General features: G+C 42.0%; 1 protein-coding gene across 1 annotated transcript in view; it reads right to left on the bottom strand.

Annotated features, from left to right (window-relative positions):
* The window catches only part of lrpprc (leucine-rich pentatricopeptide repeat containing), a 68,747-nt gene that overhangs the window by 16,622 nt on the left and 39,314 nt on the right, over positions 1-12,811 (bottom strand). Inside the window, exons 26-30 of the mRNA XM_015944617.3 lie at positions 8,522-8,590; positions 8,349-8,439; positions 7,646-7,788; positions 6,336-6,462; positions 6,083-6,209 (exon numbers count right to left, since the gene is read on the bottom strand). Coding sequence (XP_015800103.3) covers positions 6,083-6,209; positions 6,336-6,462; positions 7,646-7,788; positions 8,349-8,439; positions 8,522-8,590 — 557 coding nt within the window. The remainder of the gene's footprint in view (positions 1-6,082; positions 6,210-6,335; positions 6,463-7,645; positions 7,789-8,348; positions 8,440-8,521; positions 8,591-12,811) is intronic.

Genomic DNA, 12,811 nt, shown 5'->3' on the forward strand with positions numbered 1-12,811 from the left:
AAGCGTGCAGATAAACTACGCTTTTATCCAGGCGGGGGATGCCACAAACCAATTCAAACAGAGACTGGAGATGGGTTATCACTCGTATTTGCCTTGTGCTTGTTGAAACACGGGCCTAAAATTGATATGATTATTCTTGTAATAAAAGAGTGCAAACCATGTAGAGAGCTGGGGGGGGGGGGGGGGGGGGGGAGACCAGGGAAGAGACTGATAGTCTAATGGATGTTTTTACATGTTTTCCTTTCTGTACAATTTAGCAACAGCAGCTCTTCTCTCAGTGTGTGCCATTATGTTATTATCTCTTTGCTGCAATGTTTTCTTCTGAAGAAAGAGAAAAGGGACAAAAAGGAGATGAAGATTATCTAAAAAACAAGACAAACAGCAAAAAGATTGGCTCGGTGTTAAGCTGGGGTCTGTAATACCTCTGCACGTCTCCAGGCTCTGATGTGGCCTCGGTAGCACAACAACACATGATACATCACTAATTGGAGGAAGATTGATGCTTCAGCACAAAGTCACCAACTTCCCCAGAAAACCGGAATTAATCTTGAGTGTGTGTGTGTGTGTTGGGGCTTAGTATGAACCATTGTTCATATCCAGCAGGGTTGAGTATGTTAACATACAATCAGTTTATAATCCTCATGTCTGCAGAGGAGCTGCGGTTTTGTCCCCAGTTGCCACCAGCGGAGGATGATGGGGAGAAGTAGCGAAGAATTAACTACACCAGAATTTATTCATGCTCAAGCTAAAACACAGAGATGAACCATCTGTCCGGTCTGAGGGTGAATGTTTTATATATCAAATGCTTTAACTGGAAGCAATAAAAGCAGAAAAACTGGTGGGTTACATCAGATCAGAGAGAGCTTAGATACTAAAGACCAAACTGCAGAAACCACAGGAAATCAGAGATTTCCACTTAAACCATCCAGCAGGAGCTACAAGGAGAAGTGAGAGATAAATAAGATAATGAAATCCTAAATAAATAGAATAGCTCCAACCCGTAAGCACAGCTCGATCGTGGGGCGAAATCTATGGTTGTCTGTCAGACTGTCTCTGAACACATTCAGAGCAAAGAACAATGAGATCTATTGCTACAGAAATCGTCCAACGAGACAGTCTGTCATACACCGTTGTTTACGAAAAAGCAAAAACATCAATGACTTAAGTATCTGCACCCATCTCAAAGAAGTCAAAACGTCCAAGGTTGATGCCAAAACAGTTTCGAATCAGCGCCACTCCTGACCCTCCAACACAGCGCTGCCATCATCATTAAAAAAAAAGAAAGAAAGATCTGATGTGATGGTGCCGAGCTCGCCCAAAATCTCCCTACAAACACAGCGCTCTGTGATTATCCTGGCCTAAACTTAGCAGAGCCAATGGTGGACCCGCTGAGTCTACAATGGAACGTGCCAAGACCGACCTGCAGAGCAAAATTAACAGCTATGGGTTTGTCTAGATCTTTCCACTGGAATCTTATCTTATGCAATATAGAAAGATCAAGAATAATCGGTTAGCACTGCATGAGTAAGACATGAATAACTCACCTATGAACCAAATCTTAGCTCAAACCTAACAGCTGACGAGAGTTAAAGCGTTTTGTGTTTGCGAAAGTTGAACAGCTGTCGCAGAAATCTTGAATCAGGTTGACTTAAGAGTTTTGTTGCAAGTCATGCAGTGAAATATTTTGCTAACAAGCACTCACAGGCAAAAACAGTATCACCAGCCTTTCAGCCGTGGGTGATAAAATTTTCTTGTTTTTGTGTGATCATTAAATCCCATTCCTAACTCTTAAATATCCAATTTGTGAATGAGTGCTTGGAAGATGATCCTTAGACAGCAAATTTAGATTTTGGGAAGGAATGGTGCATCATGAACATGATCTGAGACTAGCTTTAGGATGATCCGTTGTAGCCTCCGGAAATGGTCTGTTTTTCCATCTACAGGTCACCTCTTCAGTATCGGGTCACATGGAGACATAAGTCTTAACTGGGGCTTTAATCTGCAAGAAAGATTCAGTGCTTGCCCAAGGTCCCTCCAACCTCCCTCTTATCTAAGACTGCTCGCTTCACAGGACAAGACGGATGAACTTTACCATACCAACCATACCATACCAACTTTATTTATAAAGCACATTTAAAAACGGCATGGCAGCCGACCTAAGTGCTGTACTGAATAAAAAGTAAAAACACAATATAAAACAATACACGGTCAACAATAAAATACACAACAAGGCAGATAATCACGGTCAATAAAAAGACACATAGTAAAATAATAAAAGTCAGGGATTTAAAAATGCCTGATCGTAAAAGTGAGCCTTAAGTAGCGACTTGAACCGGAGGAGGGACGGTGCCAGCCTCACTGAAAGAGGAAGAGCATTCCAGAGTGTCGGAGCAGCATAGACAAAAGCACGCTGCCCCCGCGTTTTGTATTTCATTGTTGGAACGCGAAGCAGCAGGCAAACAGCAGATCTCAACGCCCGGTTTGGCACATAACAAGTCACAAGATCAGACAGGTAATCCGGAGCCAGACCGTTCAGGGCCTTAAAAACAAAAGTCAGGATTTTAAACTTGACTCTGAAGTTTACGGGTAGCCAGTGGAGCTGCGCCAGTACAGGTGTGATATGGTCTCTTCTAGGGGTGTTTGTTAAGTGTTGTTTTTTTGTTTTGTTAGCCTGTTAAGAGTGGAAGCAGGTAAACCAATTAAAATGGAATTTGCATAATCCAGTCGGGAGATGATAAAAGCATGAATTACAGATTCCAGGTGTGCTCGTTTCAGGATTGGTTTTAAGCAAACTAGTCTGCGCAGCTGATAAAAACACAATCTGACCACTGCGTTAATCTGAGGGCCCATGGAAAAGTGTGTATCCAGTTTCACCCCCAGGTTGGTAACACACTGCTTGAGGTCATATGGGAGAGTGTCCAAATCGGAAGATAAGTGTGTGGTTTTGTTAGGGGACATCAGGAGTGCCTCAGACTTAGAATCATTCAGCTTAAGGAAATTGTTGGCAAGCCAAACCCTCACTTCAGCCAAACATTGGTCCAGAAGAGAGAGGGAGCCTGGTTTGTTCAAAGCCAGGTAGATCTGGCAATCATCTGCATAAATATGATAGCCCAGGCCATATTTCCTCAGGATGAAACCCAGGGGGAGGATGTAAATTGAAAACAGGAGAGGCCCAAGCACAGATCCCTGCAGGACTCCCCATGGAAGTGGAAGGAATGTAGAGGAACAATTACCCAACTGAACCTTGAAAACTCTGTTTGACAGGTATGAGCAGAACCACTGAAGTGAGGCACCCCTAAGCCCTACCCATGACTCAAGTCTATCCAGCAAAATATCGTGGTCAAAGGTATCAAATGCTGCAGAGAGATCTAATAGTAGGAGCAAAACAGGCGACCCAGAGTCAGAAGCCACCAGGATGTCATTGGTCACGCGAAGAAGGGCTGATTCAGTACTGTGAAGTGGCCTAAACCTAGACTGGAACACATCAACCAGAGAAAAGCTATTCATGTGTGCTGTAATCTGTGAATAGACAATCTTTTCAAGGACCTTAGACAAAAACGGTAATTTGGATATTGGCCGGAAGTTTGCAAGGTTTGAGTTGTCTAAACCAGGTTTTTTTTAAATTGGTTGCACAACCGCATTTTTAAAAGAAGTAAGAAACACGCCAGTAGCCAAGCTAGAGTTAAAAATGTCTAAGATGGCGGGGCCCAAAATAGGGATGACAGGGCATCTGCAGGTTTAAGGGAGCCAAATTTAAGAATTTTTAAGACCATTTTTAAGGCCACTTTGACCAAATTTAAGCAATATTTTAAATTACATTTAAGCTATAATTTCCAGCTATTGCCTGGAACCGGTGCTAACCACGTTGCGAACGTGGGATTAGCCATCCAGTTACCATTAAACTTGCACTTCCCCATGGCGCAAGTTCCCGCTAGCTTAACCAGCTAATGTGCTCATCTAAAAATAGCCCCCTTTCACAACCAACTGAATGTGTACGGTTCCGCTTACGCCAATATCGTACACAAAAAAAATGCTGAACACTAACTAGAAATTCACTAAATTTTTATAGAAATAAAAGAATCTTGTTAATTGGGTCTTTGGTTATTTAAGACCTTCGGAAACTCTATTTAAGGATTATTTGTCATTTTTAAGGACTTTTAAGGCCTTAAATTTGGAAAAGCAAATTTAAGACTTTTTAAGGACCCGCGGATACCCTGGATGACATCACCCACCATCCTCGGGGGGAGAGGGTCCTCAGGAGAACCTGCTGGTTTCATATTTCCAATCAGATCTGACAATTCACTAAGATATATGGGAGTAAAGTTACAGAATGAGGGAGGTTCTGGTGGTACATCAGGAGAGCCAGATCCTGGTTGCACAAGACTATCCCTAATGTCCTGGACTTTGTGAAGAAAGAAGGTCTGGAGCTCAGCTTTCATAATTAAATCATATTATGTTGAAGATGAGTAAATAATCATATGGTTGAATGAACAATAATGGTTGAAGAATAATAACAATGTTTTGATTAATCTGTGCTTAAATGACTGTGGTTGAAATGAATTGTATTATGTTATGATCAGTAAACAGGGTATCTGCAGGTTTAAGGGAGCCACATTTAAGACTTTTTAAGACCTTTTTTAAGGCCACTTAGACCAAATTTAAGCTATTTTATAATTTAATTTAAGCTTTATTTTCCAGCTATTGCCTGGAACCGGTGCTAACCACGTCGCGAACGTGGGATTTGCCATCTAGTTACCATTAAACTTGCACTTCCCCATGGCGCAAGCTCCCACTAGCTCAACCAGCTAATGTGCTCATCTAAAAATAGCCCCCTTTCACAACCAGCTGAATGTGTACGGTTCCGCTTTTGCCAATATCATACACAAAAAATGCTGAATACTAACTAGAAATTCATGAAAATTTTATAGAAATAAAAGAATCTTGTTTATTGGGTCTTTGGTAATTTAAGACCTTTGGAAACTGTATTTAAGGATTATTTGTCATTTTTAAGGATTTTTAAGGCCTTAAATTTGGAAAAGCTAATTTAAGACTTTTTAAGACTTTTTAAGGACCCGCGGATACCCTGAGTAAAGTTAGATTTAACAAGTGAATCACTATCTACTGACAGCTCACACACTCAGACACGTGACAATGACAAGGTTAAACTAATATAAGACACAATGCTTTCGGTTCCACCAATCAGAACTCCTGTATCTGACGCAAGGCGTGTTTTCTGAGGTTTGTTGGAAAAACCCTTTGTACATGTCAAATTCTGATTTGTTAGTAAATCAAAATATGACGATTGTTCAAACTGAGCTCACTTCAATGTGAGTCAGTTCTTGAGAAAGCTTCAGACCGGCCATCCAAAGCAAAACCTCTTTAACCTAGAGCACCTTTTGACAGCTGTCAAAAACCTGTTGCATGCTACAGCTGACCGCAAACGGTTCCTTCAGAACAAAGCTGAACCAACTTCAACTCCTTAAGAGTTATTCCTAAGACGCAAATAACAACTGGCGTGACCTGGAGACATCTCGAGACCAGTCTAGTCGGCACAGCGGTTTCTTCTACGGACTTAGGTACCTCTGAGGTCCCCGGACCTCAACACATTCCGGATCTACCACGGGGGTCTTTGAGACTCGACAGATTGCGTCTGATGTGGTTTTATAAACCATCACTATAGTTATAGCAGACCAAATTCACTCCCACTCAGAACTCACTTTCTCCAGATACAAAGGTTTTGATAACATCACATTCACACATCATCACACCTCACATTCCATCCACTTAGATTCATTCATCACATAAAGTGTCCTAGTTGTCATGTTTTTAATTGTTTAGGAAATAATTTTTTTTTATTTTTATAAACTTGACTCTCCTCTTGAATTAATACGAAGTGTCTTACAATCCCTGAATAAACAAAGAATTCTAAATCTTCTGGTTAACATTCAAAGACCAATCAGACTGAATTTCCATATTTATATAGAAATTCACATCATATTGGTCAAAGTGTAGTGTAGTATATTAAGCTTTAAAAGCACCCAAATACATACGTATGTTACTCCTACACTGTTATGACACCTACATTTTCTTGACTACCATGGCTTCCTCGATGGATCCCTCACTCAACAGAGCACGGATCAGGTGATCATATGGGAGGGCAGTTAGTGCCACGCCCTTATTTTCCGCCTCCTTCAGCACCTCAAATGCTTCTGCAAAAAAATAAAAAAATAAAAACATAAACAGCAAAGGAGAGAAGAAAATTTATTTTATTCAGTTTCAACACTCAGCTTCCTGTGTGATGTAGGACAGCACATGGACCTCCTGCTGCTGCTTACCTTTGGCTTTGCCCTTCTTACAGAGAGCCAGCAGACGGTCCTGGTAATAAGCACCACCTTCCACTTTGTAGGGGGTGGGTAGTGACTTGACCTGTATTGTGCTGGAGGTAACTTGCCCATACCACGTCTGAAAACACACACAACAATGCAGAAGCTGTGTGATATTTCCATCAAAACGCAGCTACATCTAGCCTTAAAAGCTGGTGATGTGTGTGTGCACATGTGTGTGTGGCGGTGCAATAACGACGGGCCTGTAATGCTCGCTCACCCGTGTGGCTGACAGGGGAGGGGGTTAAGCTGTATTGGCTAGGGGCAAATTAGGTCTGGCACCCCAAGGGGCAAAAGAAAAGTGTGCGCGTTAGAGAGTTTGTGTGTTGGAGCGGGAAGTGTCAACCGAAGAGCCCCCGGGGTGGCCAAGTTCATCGCTTCAGGAAACAGCAATCACTTCCTGTCTCATCATGCTTCACGCTGCAGGAGCATGCAAAGTGAAAAACGGGAGAAAAATCTGGGAGCGGCAGAAACAAAGCAGCTTTTCGGTAACACCTCTCTGTTTTTTTATGTAAATATACCTTAACAAAAAAAAATTAAAAATAAGACTGACTTCATTGCAGTCCAGCTGAGCATCCAGCAGCAGCCATATGGAGGCATTTAGCTGCTGCGTAAATTAGTCGGGCATTAGAGATTTACAGACAGATCAAGTTGTAACTCTGTTCAGCAGCCAGCTGCTCTGATTGACTACACTTCAGATCAGAGCCTCAATCCTGTTTGCTCTGCATGTAATGAACAGAGGATTAAAGTGGAGCAAAGTGTGTGTGTGTGTGTGTGTGTGTGTGTGTGGGGGGGGGGGGGTTGGAGAGCAGCTGATGAGAGTTTGGATTTTTCTTTTTTTATTTGGGTGGAGTTGAGGTTAGCTCTGACTGTCTGAGGGTCAGATTCCTCTTTGGGTACTCCATTTTTAATTAAAAAAACTAAACTGTAGCGTCATCAGAATAAAAATAAGTATTAATGACACAAAAGCATGAAGGGTGAAGTGGTTTTAGTATAATCAGCATCAAAATTTACAGAATGTTGCAAAAAGATCCTTCATGTTCCTGCAGCTAGAGCCGTTTCCTGTTCATCCTGTCTTAATTTGATAACACCGGCCTTATTATGCATCTTTACGGCATTAGAAACATAGCATGCTGCAAAACAGTGGGAAGCTATGATAAAGACCCTCCAGATTTACGTGCTCTGCTTTGTCTCACCACAGAAACCGCTAGTTAAATGTTATCTACTGCATCAAATCAGGTCTCACAAATCTGAGTTTTTACCTCAGGCACCTCAAACGGCACCTTCTGGCCGTTACTCTTCAGAACATCAGCTAGCAAACGCAGCGTCCTTTCTCTGGGAATCACGTTCTCCTCCTGCATCTTTGTCCAGATGGACTCTGCCTTCTGCCAGTCGTTTGTGACCTCTGAAAACCAACCAGAAACAAATGAGGGATATGACAGGTGTTTAGTCATAAAGGTAGGACACACAGGCGTGCGTGTGTGTGTGTGTGTGTGTGTGTGTGTGTGTGTGTGTGTGTGTTGGGGTATTAGAAAAGAAATTTTTCACAAAGAGCAGCCATCGAAGCTCTAATCTGATCAACTGATGACCCTTCGGCTCTGCAGCAATTTATGAAACGCACCACTAGACTAGAGTCCGTATGTGTGTGTTCAGAGAAGAGGGCACAATGACAATCAGCTTCAACACTCCAATCACAATTGTTATCAGCTCTGCTCGTGGCTGCAGCAATCACACCACCTCTTCTGCTTCCTCCTGACTGGTCCCAGGCAAAGGTGAGAGGTCAAGTGAGAAGAAGACACTGAGGCTTGATATAACACACACACACACACACACACACACACACACACACACACACACACACACACACACACACACACACACACACACACACACACACACACACACACACACACACACACACACACACACACACACACACACACACACACACACACACACACTTACTGCAGAGCTTGAGGATATAACTGTACATCTCATCTCTGTCACACTCAAACAGCTTAGCTGTTAGTTCCACCATCTGCTCCAGGGCCTCCATCTAAACAACACAAACACACGATTCAAGCGTTAATATTCACTTGTGTTGCTCTCAGGTGTGTTTTGTTGCCCGGTTGTGTCACCTGCTTGAGAGCAATGCATTTCTCTGCATACCACTGCAGGCGGCCAGGCTTTGCCCTCAGCCCCGGGGTCTGAAAAAGGAGAACAGATGATTTACTTCATTAAAAAGAATATAAACTTCTATAACGGAGTAAATGCAGGTTCAAGGAAGACTTTTTAAAAACATTTTTAAGGCTGCTTGCTAAAATCTGACACTAATAATCCTGTCTAAACCTTTAGTGGAACTGAAAGAGCTGAAAAATAACACAAACATCAAGATAACTGTTCTGCAGACAATGACAGTGCATGTAATTTCCAAAAACCAACAAAGCAGAACCACTATCTGAAAATGGCCCCCTCACACACACTAAATATGCTGTTGGTTCCTCTCATGACAGTCTCATACGCAAAAATGCAAAACACCAATTAGAAATTCACAAAATTCTTTATTGATATAGCAAAAAAATATTTTTTTAAATTATAAATTAATCTTGTTCATTGGGCCTATGGTATTTTTAATAGTTAAAAGGATTACTTGTCATTTTAAGGCCTTAATTATGGAAAGTATTTTTAAAGATCCATGGAGCCCCAGTATAAACACTTAACATGTCAGTGACCATGTGTGTATCTAATATCCTTTAACACCAGTTAGGACGGAGAGTCTAAACCAATCAGAGACCAAACTGAAACTAAAACGGCCCACTGACGGATATTTTCAGAATCATGATGAAAACAACAAACACTAAAGATGAAAGCATTCCTTGTTTTGAAAATGTGTTCAGAAAAGCAGCTTTGGTGTTTTCCACTAGGTGGATGGATTATGAGATGACGGAGCCCTGGGCTATCCCCCTTTTGTTCCTAAAGACCAACACACTCAGATTAAAATGATAGAAAAATAATTTAATTTCTGATCACATTCTGCCCCTAAACATGCATCTTTGGGGTGTTTGTTCTGCATCACCCCACTGATATTTGTTTCTGCTACTTTGAGCTCAGCTGCCACCTGTAGTTGCTTCATGTCTGAAGAAAACACCTGAACTATAATCCAGTCATTCTGGATTTCTTTAACACACGGTTTTACTCTTTAGCAGCTTTTACACCAAATCAGGAAGAAATGTCAAAAGTGAATATGTTTTCAAGCAAAACATCACAAAAGCTTCAAACAACACAGATGTGAAAAGACCTGTGAACATCTGTAAATCGTGGAGGTCACCTAGGGTTAGAGCAGGAGGAAAAGGCGAGTTTTCAAAATAAAACGTAATGACATTGGTCTAAACCGCTGTGATGTCCTTGCTTCCATTCCACTGAAGCACCAACGAGATAAACAGTATTTGTGTTGTGAATAAGGTCCGACATAGATTGATCTGCTGGCTCATGTAGCCACGGTTTAGCCTGATATGTGCACATGATTATTATCATGGAATAACATTGATCAGGATTTCATCTGCATCCTGGGGCTTTGATACAATCTGAATAAGACTAGGATTGAGAGATGTCACTCTCCCTCTCTGCTCAGTAATCTGGGTAAGAAAAAAGGGGAGAGAAGAGTAGAGCCATTTGGCTGAGGGTTAATCTGACCGAGGATCAACAGCACTCAATCCCTGCTGGCCTCTTTGATGAGCCGCCCATCAAACTGTGAGGACAGAGTAGAGAAAAGATGAGCTTCATCCCTTTCTGTGACCGTCCCTCACCGCCGTCATCCTTTCCTCTTTTAATCCTCACATCCCAATTCCTTCCTCTTCCTCCAAATCTGTCCTCCTTCATCTTTTCCCTCGCCTCTCTATCCCTCTAGCTGTCCCAGGCAATGGCATTATGTTCTTACCCCACCAGCCAAAGGGACAAATTAAAATGTGTAGCTCTCTCTCTCTCTCTGTGTGTCCGTCTAATCTTCTTAGAGACTGAAGCTCAGTGAGAGTGCTCCATCTTTTTGCCTCCGATTCATTTTACTTGGAAAAGTCTTGAGGGCTCAAAGCAGCACGCACACACACGCATACACACGCACGCACGCACGCACACACACACATTTAGGATTTTGACTCTTTGGGGAGAAATCTCCCTAATCTAATCCGGAAATACAATTCTCAGAAATAAGAAGGCACATCACTGACATATGCAGACACGAATCAAAAGAATTCAGTGGAGACAAATAAATATAACGCCTCTCACTATCGGAGAAATGTTAATCCTCAAACAAACACGCGCGCACCAAGCTAAGTGAACACGAGCCTCCTGTTGCTTCTCCGTGACTTTGAGGTGATAAAATGTTCCTCTACAACTCTCAGGTGAATTTAAAACATAAAGAAAATGTTAAAAATGACCATATCTCACCTCCACTTAACAAAACCTCTCCATCTCAGTTCCTAATGTTTCAATTCTACTAATCACCCAGCCACTTATCCCACACACACACACACACCCCTCTCCCTAAGACAAAAACACATAATAGCCCCACCTACCTAACCTTGACCATCACACACACGCCTGCTGCAATAATAGACCTGGCCACCTGACAATCCCCTACATAACCACGACCATTTAGCACTAAATTGGCCACCTTTCTCTATCATTACACTTAATTAGCTGTGATTAATCAGCTGCCAATTATACCAAACACAGCCTAAAGAGAGACACCACTCTGGGCCGCCACTTGACGTTCTCAAAACAGGAGAGAGAAAAAGGATTTGTGTGTCTGAGTGGGTGTGTGACTATTAATATTTGAGTGATGAGGAATATGATTCTATTGTAGTCGTCGAAGCATGAAAGGCAAATATAACAGCAGATGGCTGAAGGGGGGACTTTTAATTCAAATACTCTGTTAGAAATTTTATGTAGGTTAAGTGAAAAGCAGCTTTTCTTGATTGCACTCAAAAATAAAAAAGTTAAAATTCCAGTACAGACAAAATTCTGGTGGAAATGAGCACCCGTCATTTTGTTCTCTATTTTACATTAAACAAACAAATACCAGATCAAATATAAAAACTAACTGCAACATTTCCAATCATAACAACATAATCTCATTATTTGTTGGCAAGAGAACGCTCAGTCCTTGAGTCTGATGTTGTCTTTTACATGGAGAGGACAGTCGGGTCAATAAGTGTCATGTACTCGAGGAAAGCATGACATCAGGATGCACTGTGGGAGCCTGATGGGACCAGTGTGATGTTTAAACCAGTATCTCACAGGACTGCGACTGTTAAATATACCAAAAACTGCAAGAAAAGGCGCCAATAATTAGTACAGACAACACTTTTGCAACAGGTTTTTTAAATGGCCGGGTTTTGAGGAGCACAGGGAGGAACTGCCAAGAAACTGCAACAAATTTTATTGTTGCACTTTACTCAGAGTGTCTTAAATGATCCAAGTTTTAAAAAAAAAAATCTTATGTGTACACTGCAAAAAATTGGTTGTTTCAAATCATCTAATTTTAGCTAAAACATTATGTGTACACTGTAAAACTTTAGTTGTGAGGCTAAGGAAACAAGAAATATTTGGTGCATGAAGATAAAAAAATGGAATAAGTGTGATCCATCCATCTATCCATCTTCCTTTTATCTGGGGTCGGGTCCCAGGGGTAGCAGCCTAAGCAGAGAGGCAAAGACTTCCTCCAGGGGAATCCTAAGGTGTTCCCTGACCAGCCAGGAAACCTTAGCCCTCCAGCGTGTCCTGGGTCTTCTTTGGGTCTCCTCCCAGTTGGATGTGCTAGAAACCCACCAGAAGGCATCCTAACCAGATGCCCGAGCCACCTCTACTGGCTCCTTTCAATGTAGAGGAGCAGCAGATCTACTCCGAGTCCCTCCCGGATGACCAAGCTTCTCACCCTATTTCTAAGGGAGAGCCCAGACATCCTGCAGAGAAAAACTCATTTTGGCTACTTGTATCCACAATCTCACTACCTAAAGCTCATGACCATAGCAGAGGACAGGAACGTAGCTCGACCGGTAAATCAGGAGCTTCACCTTGCAGCTCAGCTCCCTTTTCCCCTCGACAGACCGGTACTACGTCTGCATCACTGTAGAAGCAGCACCAACTCACCTACCGATCTCCCGCTCCATCTTTCCCTCACTTATGAACAAGACCCTGAGATGGTGAACTCCTCCACTGGGGCAGGACCTCATCCCTGACCTGGAGAAGGCATTCGACTCTTAAACGTTAAACCTTTTGCAAAAGAATCCAGCTGTCACCAGGATTCATTTGCTTCAATATGTCTATTTATCATTTTACCATTTATATATTATTGTTATTATTTTTATTAAATAAGTGGTATGAATGTGCATCTTCCCATCAGTGCCTCTCCTCCTCAAACATTATGAGCC

The sequence above is a fragment of the Nothobranchius furzeri genome, chromosome 12 (genome assembly GCF_043380555.1).
Source record: "Nothobranchius furzeri strain GRZ-AD chromosome 12, NfurGRZ-RIMD1, whole genome shotgun sequence".
NCBI classification, from domain to species: domain Eukaryota; kingdom Metazoa; phylum Chordata; class Actinopteri; order Cyprinodontiformes; family Nothobranchiidae; genus Nothobranchius; species Nothobranchius furzeri.